General features: G+C 33.0%; 1 protein-coding gene across 6 annotated transcripts in view; it reads left to right on the plus strand.

The window, feature by feature from the left end:
* Tusc3 (tumor suppressor candidate 3) overlaps positions 1–23,934 on the plus strand; it is a 312,880-nt gene that overhangs the window by 92,602 nt on the left and 196,344 nt on the right. For all 6 annotated transcript variants that reach the window (XR_007343351.1, XM_048791805.1, XM_048791806.1 and 3 more), the window contains exons 4-5: positions 6,766–6,906; positions 9,192–9,332. Coding sequence is in view for 5 of the 6 variants with exons in the window: in XM_048791805.1 (XP_048647762.1) it covers positions 6,766–6,906; positions 9,192–9,332 (282 nt within the window). In the remaining variant the exon portion in view is untranslated. The remainder of the gene's footprint in view (positions 1–6,765; positions 6,907–9,191; positions 9,333–23,934) is intronic.

Here is a 23,934-nt window from a genome sequence, read left to right on the forward strand (position 1 = left end):
TATGCCATTAACATTCAGGGTTATTATTGAGACATGATTTGTATTCCTGGTTTTATTTATTTATTTTTGGTATTTAACTTGATATTTCCTTTAGCATAATACCTCCCTTTGCTGATTTTTATTGTTTTTTGTTTACTCCTTATGGAATATTTTGCCAAGGATGTTCTGTACTACAGGCTTTCTAGTTGTAAATCCTTTTAACTTTTGTTTATCATGGCAAGTTTTTATTTTGTCATCAAATCTAAAGCTTAATTTTGCTGGATATAAGATTCTTGATTGGCATCCATTTTCTTTCAGATCTTGGTATATGTTGTTCCAGGACCTTCTAGCTTTCAGGGTCTGGGTTGAAAGATCTGCAGATATCCTAATTGTTTTCCCCCTATATGTAATCTGATTCCTTCCTCTTGTGGTTTTAAATTCTCTTCTTATTCTGTATGCTAGGCATTTAAATTACAATGTGCCTTGGTGTGGATCTGTTATGATTTTGTACATTTGGAGTCCTGTAAGCCTCTTGTATTTGATTTTCCAATTCATTCTTCATGTTTGACAAATTTTCTGATATTATTTCATTGAATAGATTGTTCATTTTTTTGGTTTGGTTTATGCCTCCCTCTATACCAGTAACTCTTAAATTTGGTCTTTTTATGTTATCCCATATATCTTGAATGCTGTACTTATGGTTTCTTACCATCTTTACTATTTATCTTACCATCTTTTTTGCTGGGAATGATTGAAAAGTCATTTTATTATCACTTTTGGAACCCTTTTTTTCCACTTAGGCCCCACCCCCCCCTTTTTTTTTAAAGCAGATTTTTTTTTTTTTTTAAAGAGAGAGAGAGAGAGAGAATTTTAATATTTTTTTTTTAGTTCTCGGCGGACACAACATCTTTGTTTGTATGTGGTGCTGAGGATCGAACCTGGGCCCGCACGCATGCCAGGCGAGCACGCTACCGCTTGAGCCACATCCCCAACCCCCCAGCCCCTTTTATCAGTGCCACACCCACAGACATTCCAGGTTGTCAAGTGACTGCCAACTGTCACTCCAGTCAAGCCTCACCCCTCCTCACCCCCTCCACACAGTACCCACCTTCTAGCTAAAAAGGAGTACTTCTGGCTTATGCTCACACCCACATACTTTCTTAGGCTGGGTCAGGGATGGGCCAAAGCCCCACCCCCCAATGCACCAGTGCCCTGGCGTGGACAAGTGCCATAGTCAGCTGCCCTAGTACTACTGAGGTGGCACAAGGATTCCTAAATTTGGAGGGGCTTGGACAAAGGCGTGGAGGGGATGAGGAGGTGAGGGCAAAGACAGTTTCAGTTGAACAGGTGCCAGTGCTCAACAGTGGAGAGGCTACCCCACTTCTAGGGTCCCCTTTATCATGCATATGGTCAACATTCTTTTCAAGATATATTATATATTTTGTCTTCATTGTCTGAGGTCCTGTCTTCCAAGTGACCTAATATGTTGGTGGTGCTTTCTATTGAGTTTCTAATTTGGTTTATTGTTTCTTTCATTTTAAGGATTTCTTTTTTTTTTTTTCAGAACCTCTATCTCCTTATTGAAGTAATCTTTTGCTTTCTGTATTTGTGTAGCTGTTTATCAAAATTATCTTTTGCCTCCTGTATTTGCTCTCTTATATCACCCTATAATTCACAGGACATTTTAATTATGTACATGCGGAACTCCTTTTTCGTCATTTCTTCTGCTGTGTTGGCCATGGATTCTAGTAATGTAGTATCTTGGTTTGTTTGGGGCACTTTCTTCCCTTGTTTCTTCATGTGGTTTGTATGTCTTCCCTTCTAGCACTGACAGTTTTTACCCTATAGGCTTATAGTGTCCCTGCAGGGTTCCAATACCTCTCCTTTAAGGGGGAGAACAATATTAACATCCAATACAAACAAAAAACCAAATAGCCTTAAACCAAATAGCTGGTATTATGACATATACGTTTTTTTCACAATATACAGAAATGGTGAGTTCAGTTATTATCTATAATATAAACAGTAGGTTTGCAAAAAAGTCTACAGTTTCTGATAGTATACAAAGAACCAGGCGTGAGGTGTAGCATGAGATGTTGAGTAGGTAGGAGTAAGGATATAGAGTTATTATATATTAGGAAGCAAGAAAGAGGAATCCAAAGAAGTTGGTTAGTAACAGGAGAAGAGAGAGAAAGTGATTTTGGGTTGACAAGTAAGTGGGAAGACAATAGAGAGAGTACAACAAACATTAAGTATTACAAAAAATTAAAAAAATATATAAAAATAGGAGATAAAAGAATATACAACACAACTGTAATATACTATTCAAACATCCCAGTCTTCAGTAGCCTAATTCATGAAAAGTACTTGGTTTTACAGATTTGGGGAATGTGAGGGTGAGAGGAGAGAGAGAGGGAAAAAAAAAAGCGAAAAAAAATCTGGACAGAATATAAAAGATTGTTTTTGTTGCAAGCCAGTATCTTTCTTGCTTCTCTTCTCATCCAATAGGTTGGGTTGTCTATTGTTTGCTGGTATCTCCACCCTCAGGATGGTGAAGGTTATTAGGGTGGGAGGGTTGGTCTTTCTTGCAGGGTAGAACTCCTGTAGGTGGGGTTTAGCTGACTCCTTTGGGGTCCTCTTACGTGATGTGGGCACCTGGTCTTATCTCCTTATATTGCCTGTAGACTTCACAATTCCTTGTCTCTAATTTGGTCTCTAAATTGTATCTCACTCATCCCTTCCCTTTCTACTTCCCAATCAGGAAACTCTCTCTCCCAAGGTCTATGGGCTGTGCTCTGTCTATGGGAGCTGTACATCTGTCACCGAGAGCTGTTTTGTATTGTGTAGTTCTGGACCAGGTTTTGTAGCTATGGATGGCCTTTTGGCTGTAAGCACTGTACCGGGTTATCGGCTGCAGGGGAGAGTGGGGAGTTGTGGATTATAGGTACCTTCATTTTGTTTCCAAGCCCCATCTGGTGTCTTGTGTTATGAGTTGTCCCAACTAAAGATGGTGACAAAGGTGTCCCAAGATGGAGGCAGCTACTTTTGGTGCTGGGGTGTTGGGTCTGGTGGGGCCTGATGGTGGTGTTGGGCAGAATGTTCAGAGATGCTGCTCTGTGGCTTACAGTGTTGTGGCTGGCCGCTGACTGCAGACTCTGTGTAGTGTCCTCAGGTGCAGGCTACTGCATGTAGGGGACTCCCACAGTGGTTGCAGTATCCCAAGATGGAGGCGACCTGGGCAAGCCCCACGTTAGTAGATGGGGGTCCACACAGGCTTGGTGGCCAGAGGTACAATGCATGGGCAGCTGTCGAGAGTCCTCTAATATCTTGCAGAGGAACAGTCTTCCCACTACTTGAATCCCAGGTCACGGAGCAACACAGAATGCAGCCTCCCTCTGGCCCATCATCTTTGATCCTCCCAGAATTCTTAATAGAGATCTGCATTGTCTTTTCCGAAACTTAGCCCCTGGCAGAGCAATAAGGGTTTTCATTTTAAATGTGGAAATCCACAAAGTTTTAGAAGTTAATGATTTTTATGAGGAACTTTATTCTGCAAAAGTGGGGAAATATGTACTTTGTTCCACTTGAGAACTACTAAGGGAAAATATAATGCTTATATTTTCTTTCCCAGTGAGTCATGTTTTGTTTTGCTGTTCCTTTAAATCAGTGTTTTAAAGTACTGTCAGCAATAATTTGGTATCTCAAGATAAAACTAATAAGTACAGAAACTTTTAATTCCTAGCTTATTCAGGAGACCTTCTCAGAGTTACTTCAGTTATGTGTAATTTACATAGGAATGGCTGAGGCTAAGTATTGGATGGCCAGTGGGTTAATGAATATAGTGTGTTAGAAGCAGCTATTAAACAGATATATGTTGTGCTTTGTTTAGTGCGCCCTTGAAGAATTTCTTTGAATTACATGACTAAAAAAACCTAAAATATTAACCTCTAGTATGGATTTTTCTGATTGTTATAAGAGAAGGCATATGAAAGACTTCCTCCCTTTTAATATTATACTTAGATGTTGAGTGTAGCTCTATCTTGTGTATTCATTGAAAAAAAATGCAAGTGAACAACTTCTAGAGTGGGAGAAAAACAGGAAAGAAAGGAACTTAGTAACTCCATGATTTTTTCAGTTTAAGCAAAGTTACTAAATGCCCATATGTGCAAAGTTCCCTGCAGGAAAATGGACTAAGATAGACTCTTGATGTAGAGTATTTATGTGTGTAGACACGTATATTTGTGTATATGTGTGTATGACACTTCTCATATATATGTGATGTGTCTGTTATATGATGTTATCTTTTATAATCTATCTCATGTTTGCAGCATATTGTAGGGACTTTTTATAGTTTACTGTTACAATGAACTAGCTTAAAATTTTTATAAAAAGTTATTTTGAAAAAAATTGTGGGCAATTTACAATTTTTATCCAAAGGAGATTGTTCGAAAAGCATCATCATAGAGTGGCATTGAACTATGCATGCCTGTAATCCCTATGATTTAGAAGGCTGAGGCAGAAGGATCGAAAGTTGAAAGTCAGCCTCAGCAACTTCGTGAGGCCCTAAGCAACTCAGTGAGACCCAGTCTCTAAATAAAAATGTAAAATAGGGCTGGGAATGTGGGTCAGTAGTCCAGTGTCCCTGTGCTCAATCTGGTACCAACAACAACAACAAAAAAACAAAAACAAAGAACAAAACAAAAAAAGGGAGAGAGAGAGTTAGAAAACCTGAGTCCGCATCAAACTGAACCTCTTTGTAGCTGGCTATGTGACCTTTGTAAATTGTGTGATCCTTTCTTTAAGCCCCTCTCTTCTAATCTTTAAGAGGTAAAATAATAGTGCCTTTCTCTTACGACTTTTGGGAAGATTAAAATGAAATGCTAATATATGTAGATGTTTAATTCTCTGCCTGGTGTATAAATGTGTATTCAATCATACTGGCGTGGCAGTCTTCCTTCTCCCCAAATTACATTATTGTTATTATTATTGTTATTTTGCAGAAGTTTAGTTAAATCTAAATTCTGTAGAATAAATGAAAAGTTGTATGGTACAGGAATGAAGAGCAAGAAGAGAAACCATTCCAAAAAAATAAAATAAAATAAACTGTGTATCCCTTTGGAAAAAATAATTCCTTAAATGTTTTCTTATTCTGTGCTACTGCAACAGAATATTATGAGTTTATAATGAACAGAAATGTATATACATGTTCTATGTAAAGGTGCCAGAATCTCTCAGGGGCCTTCTTATTATGTCATCACATGGTGAAAGACAGATAAGACAAGAGTAGTCAGCTTTCCTTTTTATAAACCTCTAATCTCACTCAGAAAGGTAGAGTTTCGTGACCTAGTCATCTCTCAAAGATCCCACCTCTTCCTATAATAGTAGCAATTTTTTTTTTTGGTACTGGGGAATTAATTAAACCCAGGGGCTTTTTACTACTTAGCTACATCCCCAGTACTTTTGATATTTTATTTTGACACAGGGTCTTGCTAAGTTGCTGAGGTTGACATCAAATTTGCAATCGTCTTCCTCAGTTCCCTGGAGTTTCTGGAATTACAGGTGTGTGCCACATACCTGGCCCAAATATTATTATTTACTGGTAGTATCTATAAAGTACTAATGCAGATAACATGGAGGTAAATAATGAGAATTTGATTGAATTGGTAATATTAAAAATGAGAAATATTTGGAATAGATTTCTTTCAAGTATTCAACTCTTTTGTAGTGAGCTGACTAAAGCTGTATAAATTGGAAGTTATTTAAATATGACAGTTACAGTCAGAGTTTGTTTATAGGGCACAAGCTGTTTTAGTCCTGACTATAAACTTTGTTGCTCTTGTTAGCTAAACTTTTACTGTATCTTTATCTTGATGTCAATTCTTAATTTAATGGTGTAATGGATGTGAATTGATTTGATTTTGATTTCATTCCGATTATTAGGGAATGATGAACTATGTTTAACTGTTGGCCTTCCATTTTAAGAGTTTTTAAAAATAATTTCTGGGCAACAGAATGTTAATCTGTGTATACTTGTGTAGTTTGCTCCTCAATATAAATTAATCTAATACATATTTTTAGACTTCATATCATTAAAAAGTATTATAATTACTATAGGATAGTGTTCTGCTTAGTATGCTTTTCAAATGAAAATGACCCATGGAAAACATTCCGGTGATATAACCATTTTAGACATTTGAATTAATAGACATGTTGAACGGAAAAAAGACTATATTGTGGGTTTCTTTTGTAATCTCTGGTAATTTTAAGTTATTTAGACAAAATATATCAATTTCTATTGCTTAATAATCATTACTACAAAACAGATTTTCAGTTTTATAGGAAATTAAATCTACTTATAATGTGTTTGAAATTAATTTCATAATATGTATGTTTTTGCCAAATTTCAATAGTTGGTTAAGAAGCAAAATAATCTCTATATGTTGTAAAATCACAATATTTCTGTTACTTTCAGTACCTTTTTCTTTACCTTAATTACAAAATTCTAGAAAGATGAAGAATGAAATGACTGTAAAAATGTAGAGGATACAGTTGAGGATATTAATAATGTATATTAAATGTGAGAGTTCAGAGAAGTTAGTCAAATTCACCATTTTTTTCATTCAATAGTGCATTGGGATGCATAAAAACAAAAATTAAGCTCTCAAAAGCCATTTGGATTTTTAAATAAAGTCTATTTCCAAAATTCAGGCAAAAAGAGTATAAAATGTTAGATCTACAATAGATAATGTTGGGGTGATATTTAGTGTTTTTTATCATGTTTTACAGCTCAACATGAACTCTGCTCCTACATTTATGCATTTTCCTCCAAAAGGCAGACCCAAGAGAGCTGATACTTTTGACCTTCAAAGAATTGGATTTGCAGCTGAACAGCTAGCAAAGTGGATTGCTGACAGAACAGACGTTCATGTATGCTTTCATTCCCCACATTGTAATAATAGACTTATTAGCTTGTTTTATTAGAGTATTTTAATAAGTCCATAGGATTTTAAAATTTGCATATGGATATTTGTTCTAGCATAGAGAAAACTATGTTTGATATCTAATGAATGATAAGCTGAACTTCGATTAGGTGAATTCAGATGGTTTTTAGAACAATGGTTGGTTAATATTTTAAAAACCGTTAAAAAGTTCATGAGTTAGACCCAAGCTAATTGGAGAGGGGTGAAAATGCATTGAAAGTGGTTTAATAATATTAGCAATTAAAGAAATTTAATTAAAAACCAAGTGATAAAATTTTTTATCTTTTGTGCAAATAGGAATAGAATTTAGAACCATATGAAAAAAAATACCTACTTATGTGTACTGCTGTTACAACTGTAAATTGATGTAACTATTTTAACAGTATATGTTATAAATCTGTCTTTTGTAATTTAACTTAATTCTACTTCTAGGAATTTAACTTAAGGATGTAATTAGGAATGATTCAGATTCTTAGTCATAGAAAATTTTTAACAGCTTTCATTTTAATGGAAATAAATCAAATGTCTAAAAAATAAGAGACTCAATAAATGTGCTATGACATAGCCAAAAAATGATTTGCAAGAATATTTCTCATAGGATCAAACTCACGGTCTGCCAAGTGAGAAAATAATTTTGAAAGTATTTATAGTATGATCTAGAATTTTTTAAGAGCATAAATGTAAATATCGGTTGAAATAGACTGATTATTGTGAAAGGAGATGATGTTAATGATAACATCTAGGACTTAGAGCTATTTTTTCCCCTAATAATGTCATTATTTTCTGCATTGAACAAATTTAACCAGTTACTTTAAAAGTGCATTTATACTCAAAGTAATACAGAAACATTCATTTTTACCAGTAGGTCTGTATACATTTAATCTAAGATAGTTGTCTCTCATGTGGACCAATTGGACAAATTGTGTTCACAGTGGTATCATAATTTTATTTGAGCTGCTACTGTCCATATTAGAATTATTGAATCCTATTGTGTAGTTCCAATTAGAATGTTATACCTTTTATAACATTTTTCCACCTTTCAAGATCTATTCTAGAATAAGTCATTTCATTTAGTTATCTTTCTTATCTTGCTTTAATCTGGAATATTTCTATAGCCTGCTGGCTATCCTTTAGATACATTGACACTTGGAAAAATGGAATTTTTATCCTACTTTTTACAAAGAATGATTTCTCATTTGATCTACCTAATGTTTAGTCATATAGGATTCTGCTTATGCTTTCTTAGCCACCATATTATGTAGGTCATTTTTTTTTTTAATTATCTCCTGTATTTGTCCTATAAATTGTGAGGGGATATTATCTTCATGCTGTAATCACTCCAAGGTCAGGTACTAAGCAATTGGAGACCTCCTGCAGCCCAAAGCCTTTGGAAGTTATCCGAATCATATTTTCTGTCACTTATCACTTCGGGTATCTTTTTCATGTGGTGTGTGATGCCTGTTGTTTCTTGAACTTGTGAGTACAATCAAGTTGTTTTTATCTTGAACTTTTCCACCTGCATCTGACTAATCATATCACAAAAGAATACAAAACATATTATTTCCCCCTGTGGTTTGTAATTTATTGCTATTCTTAATTAATTTGGTTCTAAATTATATCAGAGTTCACTAGTGGGAGTCCTTCATGGTGACTCCTGTGTTCTGTGACATGCCTCATCATTTTAAATACTTTCTTATTTTCTGACCTAACAGTTAATTCCAGACTCTTCTTGTATCTACCCATTTACTCAACCTAACTTCAAAAGCCATCTCTCCAAAGATCCTTGGTTCTTTTTAGGAAGGAAAAGTTAGTATAATCAAGAACTATATGTACTTTACAACTCATATGAGTTCCTATCAGTTGTATCTATTTCTATTAAATAGCCTTTATACTTTAAAAGACAACATCAAGAATGAGTAGACAGCCCACAGAATAGGGGAAATATTTTGCAAATCATTTTTCTGATTTATATTTAGTAATATATAATAAGGTTCTAAAATGCAATAAGGAAAAGACAAGACCCATTTAAAAGTGAGCCAAGGATCTGAATAAACATTTCCATATGGAGATTGTACAAAAGGACAGTAAACCCATGGAAAGATGCTGAACTTTGTCATTCCTTAGGGAAACCAATCAAAAATCCAATGAGAAGGGCTAGTAAATGGGAAAAAAAAAAAAAAAAAACTTGATTATTTCTCTTTCACTTTTAAAATTTTCATTTCATTTTTGCAGATTCGTGTTTTCAGACCACCGAACTACTCTGGTACCATTGCTTTGGCCCTGCTGGTGTCACTTGTTGGTGGTTTGCTCTATTTAAGAAGGAACAACTTGGAGTTCATCTATAATAAAACTGGTTGGGCCATGGTATCTTTGGTATGTGATTCACACTGTCTCTTTTTCACCTATTTCTTTGCATAATAGTTAAGTTTTATAATATTAGCAAAATGAGCCAGATTATTAATATAATGGATTCAAGTATGAATGAGAAGAATTCATTTTTTATGACTGTGATGATATAGTATAAGTTCATTGTCAGTTTAATCTACACTATCTTCCTTCCACTTTTCACTATTAAAATGCAATGTTCCTAAGCACTTGGCACATTTCAAGTGCTAAATAACACATATTGAACATATTTAGAAAATCAGTAAGAATTGATAATGATAGCTTGAAGTAATTTGCAAACTGAAGCAATTTGCAAATGTATTCATTTTTTTCCAACTACTATTTCTACTGTTTGCCTGATGTTTCTTAGGTAGTGGGGTTAGTAGATAAAACACAGATCTGCCTATAATGAATTCATTGTGAGGATACAAACAAATCAATAGACAAATACAGATAAGGTTATTCCTGCTCTAATGGAGGGTAAGCAGGTAGAACTATAGGAATACAAAGAAAGAGTACTTACTCTAGAGTAAAGGGTATCCCAGAGTATGAGAGGAGCTAAATTTTAAAAAGTAATGAAATTCTGAAATTCTTAAGGTCAAGTAATCAGTGATAAGGATTATGGACTATTCAGAGGACTATATTTCTGTGTGGCTAGAGCAATGATGACAAAGCAAGAAGCAGTAAGAGATGATGCTGGGGAAAAAAGAAGGCAGTTCTTGATCACAATGCTAAGACGTATGGGTTTTATCCCACAGGCAATGGGAATCCATTAAAATACTCCTGAGACAAATATCATGATTAAGTTTGTTAAAGTGATCACTGTAGTACATTTCATTTAAAGCAGTGGATTGATTTGGCAGATGGAATACTAGTTAAGATAATTTTGGAAGAACCATATGAACATGCTCCTTTCTGAATTTCTACAGAAGTATTTTTCTTCCTGATTCTTATGATCATGCTAAATTTCTTTAAATAATTAGCTAATAAAATAAAACATAAATATTATATAAGTAAAATGGATTCAGATACTGATAGGTCTGGTGCTTACTAGTTATATTAATTAAGACGTTGGTGTTAAAACATAAATATCACAAAATTCATATTATACATATGGGCTTAAACTATTCCTGGAAAATAAATAAAACAATTTCCTGATGTAGAGGGGATTATTATTATTATCATTATTATTATTATTATTTTAATGTAACTATTTTGAAAGACATGAGAGTAAAGCAAAAAATAGTAACATTAATAAATTGATGGGTTTATATGTGTGTGTGTGTGTGTGTGTGTGTGTCTGTGTTTTACTTTAAGTGGAATAGTATCAAATTTAAATTAGTTGGGATGAGTTTAAGATACATAAATATTGTAATCTCCAGATGAACAACTGAAAATTAGCAAAGCGATATAGCTAGCAGGTAATAGAAGGATTAAAATATAAAACTAAAACTTACCTATAATTACAGAAGAAAAGAGGAAAAACACAGGAATAAAAAACAAATGAAGCAAGCTGGGTGTAGTGAGCATGTCTGTAATCCCAGCTACTTTATTCCATTTACTGGGAAGGCTGAGGAAGGAGGATCATAAATTTGAGTCCAACCTAGGCAAATTAGAAAGACTTGCCTCAAAAAAATAAAAGAAGTTGTGGCTGGGGAGGTAGCTTAGTGGTAGAGCGTTTGGCTAGCATGTGCAAGGCCCTGGGTTCAATCCCTAATACTACAATAAACAAACTCGTCATGAAACAATATAAATTAAAAAATGGGAGAAAACCATAATCATGTTAATGTGTTTATGTGCATTGTGTAAACAAACATAATACTCTAATAAAATGCAGTTTTCCCACAGGATAAAAGTCAGTGAGAAACTGGTGCAAGAGAAATACTTTAAAGGCAAAGGTACTAAAAACAAAAGAATAGAAAACGACAATACCCAAAACAGGCCTAAATAAATGAAGAGATACCCTATATTCAAGATCACAAAATTTTATATTGTCATGTTATATTTCCTTCAGATATACCTATGGTTTTTTTCTCCTGGTTAGAACTCCTAAGATGGTGATTGGGCACAAACATTAACGGGAGCGGTTTCTGGCACTGCTTTGGCTTCTGTATGAACAGGGATATAGCACTTGGGAAGTTGCAGCCAAGCAGCTCAGATGACTTCCCCATGCCCAGTGCTGTTTGGTAAGTGGCAGAGTTTGTGGATGCATCCTGGTTGCCACCCTTGTGCCACTTTTTTTATGCTGGTATATATTTGAGGCAAAAAGTTATAAACTCTACCTGAGTAGCCACTATCACAACTTCTTGAAGCCTACCTGAATCCAGCACAGACATGTCTAGCATTCAGATTACATGGAAATGATGGTGTCATTGCTGCTGCTACTCCTGATTGTGCTGTGCTATCTTGATGCTGACTCCAAACAAACAAACAAACAAACAAAAAACCCCACTGGAGTAACTCACTCTGCATGGCATCACTAAGTTGGACAAGATTATCTCCTTTATCTTGAAAGAGAACAATGAAATTTCTAAGGTTTCTTGAGGCCTTTGCAGAGGAGCAACTGAAGGTGCATGTATATTTCCTCCATTGAAGTTGTAGTCATTTATCAACACTAGATACTCATTCAAAGTTAATAGTTATTAGTAAGAATCAGCTTTCAGGGACTCCAACTGTCTTTGGTCCCTTTGTCATAGGGCTATAAAAAGTGGCTAGGAAACTATGTCTCAGCATTTTTAGAGTTTCTTTATTGGATTTTTTATTTGATCCAACAGCAAGTTTGGCTGGGGATTAGGAGCTTAAAAGAAAGAAAGACCAGTGGTTTCATCTTTAACCCAAAAGTTTCTGTAACAATCTGTAAGCACTTCCCAAGAATTGCTGGTGAGTGCCTCTTGGAATCTATTTCCCTGAACATCTGATGAAATGTCCCATGAGACCCTTAGGCTCTTGGAAAACGCAGAAGTCATCTCTTGAGTGCCCTGAGAGACCTTTAGGCTTTTTTATTCTTCTAGAGCAGCCATTTTGTTTAATTGCCCAATCTCTGCACTATGTCAATTTGCTGAGCTTTCAGATGTCAAGGCGGTAATTTAAAACAAGTAGCAGAAATGAAAGTAACAATCAATATTTATTTACTTACTAGGTCAGTTTATAAGCAAGACACCAAGAAAAACTGATTCATTTTTCCCCCCGGAATAGTACTGGGCAAGTATCAAATGATACTCATTGCAGACAGGGAAATCATCTTACTATGAAGGAGTCTGCTAAAGGTATCTGCCTTTATTAGACCTGATGGGGTAAAGGAATTCTGAGTCAACAGGGTTCCCCAAAATGTGTCAATGTCTCACCTAAGGCTCCTGGATAGTCTAGGAATATACACACACACACACATTATATATATATATATATATATACATGGCTGGCCTAGGAAGGGGAGCATGAGTATCTGACTACAATCAGAAAATGAATATACTGGCTGGGCACCAAGTCTGGTATGAAAAGGGCAGCCTTCTCTGCTCAACCATCATGAGGCCTTTTGGTTGCCTATTACAACACTTGAAAGATGAACACTTAACGCTTGTGTCTTGTATGTAGACTCATCACATTTTAACCAAGAGAAAGTTAAGGTGGCCATAAGGCAAATAGGATTTCAAACATATAAATAGTTACAATGTAAGGATTAAGAATAGAGTCTGCCATTTTGGCTTTAAGGACATAAACATAACCTGAAAGAAAAGATATCCTATGTAAATTGCCAACAGAATGACAGCAGGGGTGGCAGCATTTACTTTAGACAAAATAGACTTTAAGTCAAAAACAAGACAAAGAAAATTATTGTATAATAACGGAAGAGTCAGTTTATCAGATGTGTTTAATAATAGCATAAATATATGCACTCACAACATTGGAATGCATTTTATATATAAAGCAAATATTAATAGAGTCAAAAGGAAAAATCGACAGAAATACATAGGGAACTTCAGTGCCTCATTATTATTATTTTTTTTTTGGTACTGGGGATTGAACCCAGGACCTTCTGCATGTGAGGCAGCCCTCTACCAACTAAGCTATATCCCCATCCCCAGTGAATAAATCATCCAGTAAACCAATGAGGACACAGATGACTTGAGCAGCACCTTACACCAAATAAAACTAACAAGAATACATAGAAATTCCATTGCAACAGCAACAGAATACACATTCTTCTCAAGTACACATGATACATTCTTTAGGATAGATTATATGTTGGGAAATAAAACAAGTATTAACAAATTTAATAAGATTGAAATAAACTCAAGTATGTTTTCTGACTAGTGATGTGAAACTATAAATTATCAAGACACAAATTAGAAAATTTGCAAGTATATGGAAATTAGCACACAAGCAAGAAGATTAAATAAGAAATCAAAGGGAAATAAATAAAAATATAAACATAGCATGTTAAATTTTGTGATATTTAGTGAAAGAATTCAAGAGAGAAGCTTATAGAAATAAACAACTTATGTGAAGAAAAAAATAGATCTCAAATAAACAGGCTGACATTTTACTCTAAGGATGAAAAAAAGAACAAACTAAGCCCAAAGTTAGCAGAGGAAAGGGGAAAAAAAACAGTAAGATATATAAAACAAAGACAATAATAATAGAATGATCAATGAAACGAAGAGTTGTTTTTTTAAAACATAAAATAAACAAATCTTTACTAGCCTAACTATGAAGAAAGAAGATTCAAAAGGAAAAATGAAAGAAGAGACATTATAATTTATACCACAGTAGTACAGATAATCATTGAAAAGAAGATGTTTTCGAGGTCATTTTATAAGGCTAACATTACCCTGAAACCAAAGACTCTATAAGAATACTACATGCCAATATCCCTGATGAATATGAATGCAAAAATCTTCTATAAACTAATGGCAAACCAAATACACCAGTATATTAAAAGGATTATACATTGAGCTGGGGCTGTAGTTCAGTGGTTGAGTGCTTGCCTAGTACATCTGAGGCCCTGGGTTTGATCCTCAGCATCATATAAAAATAAATAAAGACATTAAAGAAAAAGAGGATCATACACCATGATCATTTGGGATTTCTTACTGAATGCAATGATGGCTCAACATGTGTACCTGAACATGTTACATGTGGAAATTAAAAGGAACACTAATCATCCTGAAATTTTTATAACGTACTATCAGCAATTGATAGATTCCAAGACCCCCCCAAAAAAACTTCCATGACACCATAGGTGTCATGAAAACATGACTTAAACGCTATACTCAGTAAGTAAATGTTGTGTGTTGTTCAAGCATATACAGTGCATTCAAAAACTTTGATCATGAAATTCATCATGAAGGATGAGTTCACAGATTTCAAAAACCAATATAATGTTTTGTGACACTAGTGTAGTGAATTTAGAATTAATATAATATATAATTGAAAAAAAAAACATGCTTGGAAACTATCAGTGCACTAGGATTTGAATGTATAATAAATGAAATGTAAACCAAGGTCCAGAGAGAAGAAATGAGTTGATCCATATTGTAGCTAACAGCATAGTATTTCTGCTTATTGGTCCAAAAAAGTGTTTGGGTCCCAATTAAATTCCTTATAATATCTAGATAATAAAACAAACCTCCTCATACAACTAGTGGTTTTCCAGCCCATTCTCTGAGAATTTTTGGTGAAGATACAAGTTTCTTATAGTCTTAGAAAAATATGTAACATGCTGGATTCTCTTCACTGAGAGGCTTCTAGGATGCCACCACCTTGATATATGGCTAGGTAGACATTGAGAAAGAACTTTGACTTCTCCCACTTAATTCTGATGGCTCAAGACACTTCTTTTTTTTAATTGTAAAATTATTATACTTCTTACTAAAAGTGAAAATAAGCTAAAATATAAAATGAGATTAAAGAAGCAAGTATTAGAATAATTACTCAAATAGGAAGAGGGTACTTTAAAAAAGCTGGCTCTATGAAAGCATCAATGAAATGGATATACTTAGTAAGACTGATCAAGGTAAAAACACAAAACAAATAAGATGGGTAAAATAGTACCTAACTCTAGAAACAGTTCTTTAAAATTTAGTACTATATATCACTATACACACATGTAGAGAGAGAGAAGAAAAAGGTTTTTATTGAAAACAAAATTATTTTATGAATATATATATATTATAATAAAGATAGTAACCCTTAATAAATTTTATCAGCATCTGCAAGTTATCCTTGGAAAAAGTCGCTTGTCCAGTACTTTGTTAGGTCATTTAAAAAGAAATATTCATGAAGGGATTATCTAACCATGAAAGCCTTTTTAGAGACTAGTAAAAGAGAAAATTCACACATTTTTTAAAAATAATTTTTATTATAATTATTCAATCATGAATTCCACACATTAATGGATTTCACCGTGACATTTCTTTATATGAATATATTCTTCTCTTACTCCTCCCTTCTCTCCCTCCTAAATCTGGTGTCCTTTCCCTTCACTAATAGTCTTCTATGTTGTTCTAGACATCTTATTTTTTTAATGCTTTCCACATATGAGAGAAAACATGGGTCACTTGTCTTTATTTATCTGACTCATTTTGCTGAACCTATAACATGATGATCTCCAGTTCTTTCCATTTTCCTACAGCTGACATGATTTCATTCTTCATTATAAGCCCCAACTTCTTTTCCTTATAAAAGTTTTCTTTGGAATATGGTTCTAGTTTAGGTCTGAGCATTCCCATTTTCCTCTTGAAAACTAAGTACATAATGAAGAACAAAATAAAACCTCTGAAAATCCATTTCCAAGTGGCTGGAAGAGGGAAAAAACCGTCAGACTCCAAGTTACCCATGAATTTTGGCATTGATATTGGAGAATAGCAGAGACAGTGTAAGGTGCCCTCCTTTTAATGACCTTTTATCATAATGAACAGGGAGTTCTGAAGTATGGGTGGCAGATCTCAAAAACTATAAGGAAATATATATTCCCAGAAAATGAAAATGCTCTTCTAAGAAGTAATAGCTATGATTTCAAACTTCTATTTGGACAGATTCACTAGGAAATGATAAAATGAGAGCATAGACAATGCTGAGGAACCCAAAGGTTAAAAAAACAAACAAACAAACAAAAAACTTCATAAAATATCCCATCTAAACTCACTACTAAGGTAGTGAGTGTATTTTCTTGGTAGCAGTGGCTCTGTTGGTTGCATTTTAAGGAAATAGCCAGTTTTCTTAATAACAAAAATCAACTACTGAGCTTCAAAATCTTTTCCTCTCCCAGAGTAGCCTTTTGCTACTAGCCAGTTCAGAAAAAATAAACTTATTTATAATTTAAATATGAGCAATAAGAACAATATTACAAAGGAGATAGCAGTGTTTGCACACATTTACTACAAAATTAATTATAAATGGCAGAAATACTTCCCCACACATAAAGAAAAGTTAACAGAAAAGTTTGCCACAAACTTTGTGGAAATTAAAAAATCAGTCTGCTATGGATAATGAAATGTTATAAAAAAGACCATAAAACCAAATGTGAGAATTTAGTGAAGAGATGGCCAAAGTACAGGAATAAGTAAAATAGCACATAGCAAACCTTACTTATGAATGTAGAAGCAAAAATTCTTAAAAAAAAAAATAGTGTTAACCAAATTCTTAAGTTATTCAAATCGCAAAAGTTAGGGTTTAGGAAAGGTTAAGAATTTAGGGAAGTATGAAGTAATTATAAGCCCTCACATTAGTTGTTTCAAAGGGAAATATGATTTATGATTATAAATATGATTAGATGTCATAAAATTACTTTAATTCATCAGTCATGATTTTAAGGTTAATAAAGTATAAATTCTTAATTTACCTGATTCTTAACCAGGTAAAGTGTACCTATTAAAATATATCTTAGTGAAAATTGAAAAATGATGTCTACAGTTTCCTACTATTTTTTGTTTTACTAGGGGGATTAGTCAATGTATAAGATCAGAGAAAGAAATATTGGAAATAACAATTATAAAGAAGGAAGCATATCACTATTTACCTATAGTAAGATTTGCCTATGATATAATTGTCCACAGGAAAATTCAGGAGAATTGATGGAGTTCCAACATTTTTCTGAATTATGTTCAATATCCAAAAATCATGATGGTTCTTATATACTAAATCATTTAGACATATTATTAAAAATGAAATATCTTTTACAATAGGAATAAAAAATATATGGTACTCAAAAGTAAATCTAACATAACATGCACAAAATTTTTACTTATATCTATCCATCTGTCTGTCTGTCTATCTATCTATCTACCTACCTATTGGTACCAGGGATTAAACCCTTTTATATTTTATTTAGGGACAGAGTCCGCCTCACTAAGTTGCTGATGGTGGCTTGAACTCCAGTCCTGCTACCTCAGCTCTCTGAGCTTCTGGGATTATAGGAGTGTGCCACTGCGCCGGGCTTGTAGGAAATATTTATAAATAGGTCCTTGAAATGGATATATACATGTATAATACCTTATCTGTAGCAGATTAAAATATTGTTACAGCTAATAATCAGTTTCTTTTGCCTTCTTGGAATAGCCATTCATCCTTCCTATTTTATTTTTATCAAAAAAAAATAGGAGTCTTTTAAAATTGAGAATTACAGAAAATTCTATTCCATGCTTTTATAATTATACAGAATGAATACTAATGTTACATATAACTAAAAAGAAATTGCCTCATAATAAAAAAGAATACAACTATACTACAACAAACAGGATTGAATTGGAAATGACAGAATAGAATGAAAACTATCCCATGCAGTAGGCACAGTAAAGCAGTTCTCCCTTCTGCAATAATAATTCGAGATTATATATGCAAGCAGAGCCTCTTTGGCCTTCTAATAGATAAAGCAAATATAAATTTAAAGTTTGTATTTTTGAGAGCAACCAAGATAAGATCTGTTGATTATATAAATTCTTAATATTTTCTTGAATGATTTAAAATTAATTAATTTTCCTCTAGTGAAAATAAATGGACACTATTTGTGACATTAATTATCTCAGTTGTTAATTTCAACAGTATTTTTGGGTTTCCCAGGCTTTTTTTCAAGTTGCCTCTCTTAGTAAAGCTACCCAGCAACAGTATCTCTTTTAAGGTGTTGTTGAGATGTTAAAATTTTTTTTGTATTTAAACATTAATATCATGCTTATCTCCTTTTCAGTCTATCAAAAAAATGATATTGTCTCCACTCTGGATTCTTACTCTTTGAGAGATACTCTGTAATTATATTTTAAATTAGTAATTATTGACATTACTATGTTGAATATCTTTCATTTTTTGGATATGCCTTATGTTTATCCTTTACAATAATTGCAAAGAAACTTATCTTATTTTCATTTTGCAAACAAGGAAACAAAGATTAGGTTAAAGGCAACTTGTAGGAAAGTGATTCAGTTCTGAAATTTGATTCCACATATCTGATGAAGTTCTATATTCTTTTCACAAAGCTGAACTTCTCTAAACCTGAGCCCATATCTTATATGTTGGATATTAAGTAACTGGATATATTGAGCCATTATGATTGCAAATAAATGGATAAACACCATATGATTTATGTGTTAAATACTTGAAGAGACCAGTTTTTTGGTATTCTGTCACACAGATGTTGTGTTTTACTGTGAATCCTTGAAAGCTCATTAATTTGGTGAAGCAGAAGGTATTATAACATTCACAGACACATACTTCAGGAGGCAATCTTGGCAGGTATGCCTGCTCCCCAATGACAGCCTTTTAGAACTCAATAACTGGCTGCAGAAAGCCAGACATATTTTTAAACAGTAACTCTGCACTGATAATAAAATGTTGAATTAAAAAAAAATTTTTTGCATCTCTCCCCACTTTTCTTATTAATGTGGAGATAAACAAAACCATGGTGGCTTTGACTTATCTGTTGATTCACAATGTAAACAATTTAAATCATCTGAGGAGTAAAATTAGATATGTAATTTAATTTTTTTTTCATTTTCTGCCTTCTTCCATCAGCATCACCATTACCACCAAACTTAATTCTTCATTTATATGGCAGAAAATTGGATTTATTTATTTTCTATTTCTCTTAATCTATTTTTTGATATTTCCCTAGAAATTTAAGACATAATCTAAAGTGATGCCCCATTTATTGAGATTCTCAAATATTTGTCTACTTAAAATAAACAATATCTCATTCTGATTTGGAAGTTTGAATGTATTTCTAAAAAAAATGGTAAAAATACTCTCAGTGAACATGTAGCAATTCTGATGAAAGTCTTGGATTGCACAGTTAAAACAAAACTCTTAAAAACGGTGAGGAGTTATATGAAATTAGATCACTTTAAAATTTTCAAAAAAATATACAGAAGGGAGAATAATTAGAAAAATAGTATAGTACAAACTATCTCCTTGATACTTCTTAATAAAGAACAGGACTAGCTACAAATAACTGATGCATTTTTTACTAGTGAACCTATGCAAAAGTGCTTCCTAGTGGTATTTCCTAGTGATAATGAGCCCTCAGTTTGGTGTAGACTATATTCTAAGACTTTATTTTCATTGTTGTATTCACTTTATTTTGTATGACTCACAGGAAGAATAAGAATGATATGTATATTGGAGAAAGGAATGACTCATAGGATAAGAATGAAATGTATGTATATTGAGGATAGGAAGTTATTGCTTTAGTGTATAGGACAAACAGAAATCCTGTAACTTCCTGATAAAGAGGAATTAAAACATAGATCTATTAGGGCTTCTGGTTGTTGAATTTTAAAACACATAATAGAAATGTACTCATGAATAGATCCTTCTGGTTTCATACTTCCTAGAACAGGGTGGAGGGAACAGAAATACTTGTTCAGTACTGTTTGTAGAAGCTTATGATTGTTTCTGGATAAAATATGCATCATTGATTGGTTATGGTTTCACTCCCTTCTCCCTTTTGCTATCCCCAAACATGAAGGTAATGGACAGTGAGTGAACATAATACCTGCTTTTTGATATGTTTAATGTAGAATGGTTCAATAAAATATTGAACTACGGGTGTACATAATATTATAATTCATATATACACAATAAAATGTATAGTGTTTAAAATGCTACTTACTTGGAGCCTATAATGCAGATCTTCATGGCAGCTTAAAGCTCTTCATAGATTTTTGTCATTTCAAACCAGATATTATTGTGATGAGTAATGACACTCATTTTCAAACACAAAGAAAAACATCCTAAGAATATATTGTTAAAAGCATGTAAAATAAAACATAATTAAAAATATCTACTAACCCAACCTTTATTATCATAGTAAACCACAGTAGGTTAGAAACTATTTTCTGCCTGTTAGCTCAAATTATCTGTATTAGTAGGATGATTCAAATACCCCAACATTTCTTCTGCACCAGAAGAAATTATATCAGTTTCATTACTTAAATTTTCTGAAAAGCTTAAGAGCTGAAGATTATATACACTACTTAATTTTCACACTTATGAAAGGTTCTTTGGCATATATGCTTTGTGATTTATTAGAATAATTATATTTCTTATTTCTTTCAAAGCTACAGGATGGCTGTGACCTAAGAGATGTTGGAAGAGGACTTTCATTCTTCCAAACTTATTTGAAAAGAATTGTTTGCTTTTAGTGTTAATGGTTACTATCTTTGTGATTTATTGTTTTGTTCACTATGAGGAGTGAATAAATTGGTCACTGTTGTTTGTGGATGACCCTTAATGGTTTTGGCCATCAGGCAATGGAGTCCTCTGGCCATTTGAAGATAGGACTGTCTATTTGCAAATAGGTTATTTCTATGTACAGGCAAATGAATATTTGTATAAAGGCTTATGACTATAATATAATGAAATGAGTTTATATTTTTCTTAATAAATCTAGTTACTAATTTTCTGTAATGAAGAGAAGCAATGGCCTCAATAACAGAATTTAAATTACCCATATTATGGACAGAAATTTGTAGAAATTTTTTTAGCATTTGAATGTGGTTGCCTGAATCTTTTGCTTCTAACAGTGACAATTACTTAGCCTGTGAAGTTCCTCAACACTCCATGCCTCTGCTAATCTTAATTGAACTCATTGGTGATTATAAATAATATTTATTGAACAGTTATCCTCAGTGTATCCTTTGGTTAGCCTTTCTATCAAATTATATACCTTATCTTAAGAAGCCTTTCTTGGTAACTGAAAGAATCATAAAACATTTCCTACCTTTTTTCTTACAAGTATAGTCTATAGAATGAGTACAGTACAATAATGATAACATTTTTACAGAAGATTTTTATAAAATTGAATATGTTAACCACGTTTTTAAAAACTCAGTACAAATAATTCACTTGTGAATAGTAGAAATTGAGTAGTATATGAATTCCCTGACAAGCTTTTCTGCTGTTACTCTGGTCATTTATACCAATTGTTAGTTAAGTGATGAAATGTCATTAAATTACTCAAAATTTAATAATATTATATTTTAAAGATAAGGAATATAAAAGAATTGCATAAAATCTACATAAAATATTAAATCTTGTTCTATAAAATTATGTCATTTGACATCTGTAGGGAATTGGTTTACAGATTCCACATGAGTATCAAAATCTATAGATGCTTAAGTCCCGTATATAAAATGAAATAGTTTTTGTATATAACCTATACACATGCTCTTGTGTATATTAATATCATCTTTAGATTACTCAAATACCTAGTACAGGGTAAATAGTTGTAATGTTATATCTTTAAGAATAAGTGACAAGGAAAAAATTCTGTGTGTGTTTTTAGTCAAAATTTCTTTATTTTGAAGTGTTTTTGATCTATAGTTGAATTTGCAGATGTGGAACACAGATATTGAAGGCCAACTGCATTTAATTTTCACATGTATGAACAGTTTACTTTTGATTTTCAAGTTTATATCAATTTCATAGTGGAAATCCAAAACATATAAACCCAAAGTGTTAAAAGCATGTTATGATTTTTTCCTTTTTCTTTTTCTTAAAGATACAATAAGAAACGTTTTCCCCAAATTAAATCTCTCCTCAAGTTCTATTTTCTAGGATAGTTAAAAGCACAGTTACTGTAGTGGAAATGGGCATGAAGCACATTGTCCCTCTTTGGTCAATGTAGGAACTGAGGAGCTCATTTTGAAAAACAAGGAAGATAGATACACCTCAGGCCACTGGTGTTCTTAATTCAGGGTTACGGAAACCTGCATTTGAGAAAGATACCAAGTTATGTTGTGTTCAGTTTAAGGTTTATTGAATACTTACCTATTATAATACTAGAAGTTAACTATTCTCTTGCTACATTGAGGTTGATGTTTCTGTCATTTTTTTGTGTAATCCTAATGTTTAGATTGTGCATGACATGAAGAAAGTGCTCAGTAAATATTTTATGTGAAAGTTAAATGGATAAATACATTTCCTTAGGTTTAAGGAAAATTTAATATATGGTTGTTACTTTCATTGGTATTTATACCGTTGTTTTTTTATGACTTAGACTAGTACATGTTTTTATTTTTTCCTTAGAAATACTAGCTTATGTTATTTACATTTTTAAAAATATATTTCTAGTTGTAGATGGACACAATACATTTATTCATTATTTATGTGGTGCTGAGAATTGAACGCAGTTCCTCACGTGTGCTAGGTAAGCACTCTAGCACTGAGCCACAATCACAGCCTATGTTATTTACATTTTGATTAGTTTTAAAATAGCAATGATGGGTTTCAGTGCATTAACCTTTATTTATTCATGTTTATTTATTGACTAATTAACTAGAATTTGAAAGCCTACTCTGTGTACTCAGAACTATGAAGAACAACATGGAGATACAAAGCTAGAACAAGGTAAAAAACACAAGGAAATGAGCCCTGGGAATCTGTTCTCAGGGACTTTACTTCCATAGTGAGGAAGACAAATCAGACAAGTGCATCAATATGCACAAATGCTATGAAATAGCATATTATAGCATATATGTATGCTATTGTATATATAGTATACATATGATATATACACCAATTATTGTTTTTCTAAGATGGAACTATTTTTATAATTCTCCAGGAAAATAAAAATCTAGAAAATAAAATACTTTCCAAAGAGACAGCCTTTAAAAGTGTTCTTTGAAATGACTACAGCAAATAATCTGAGTGCTGTTTTTAACATTTCTATTTAGTCATTTGGTCTGAAGCCAGTGTTCAAAAAGAACAATTGTATGAAACTTTAAACCCTGAAGTGTCTAATTCTATGAAGAAGCAGAAAAATAAACATAATTGTTGACAAAAACTTCACAAGTCTTGAGATTTGGGAATTTGCTGAGGGATAATAACTAAAAATCCTAAGTGAAAAGCTTCTGAAAAGCAGATTATTTTGTAATTTTTTGAACCAAAAATTAAATTTAGGCTCACTTACGGGATCTGACTTGAAAACCCTTAAAGGCTGGATTCAGTCAGACAGACTGAGTTTTATCAGAGTCATAATTTAATCATGACTTAGTACATTACCATATTGGATTAAGTGGTCATATCACCAATGAAGTTGATAGTATCAAGGAAGTTGAGCATCTTTAATAAACGAAGCTAACACAAGCAGAAAGAGAATGTC

Source organism: Marmota marmota, unplaced genomic scaffold, assembly GCF_001458135.2.
Source record: "Marmota marmota marmota unplaced genomic scaffold, marMar, whole genome shotgun sequence".
NCBI classification, from domain to species: domain Eukaryota; kingdom Metazoa; phylum Chordata; class Mammalia; order Rodentia; family Sciuridae; genus Marmota; species Marmota marmota.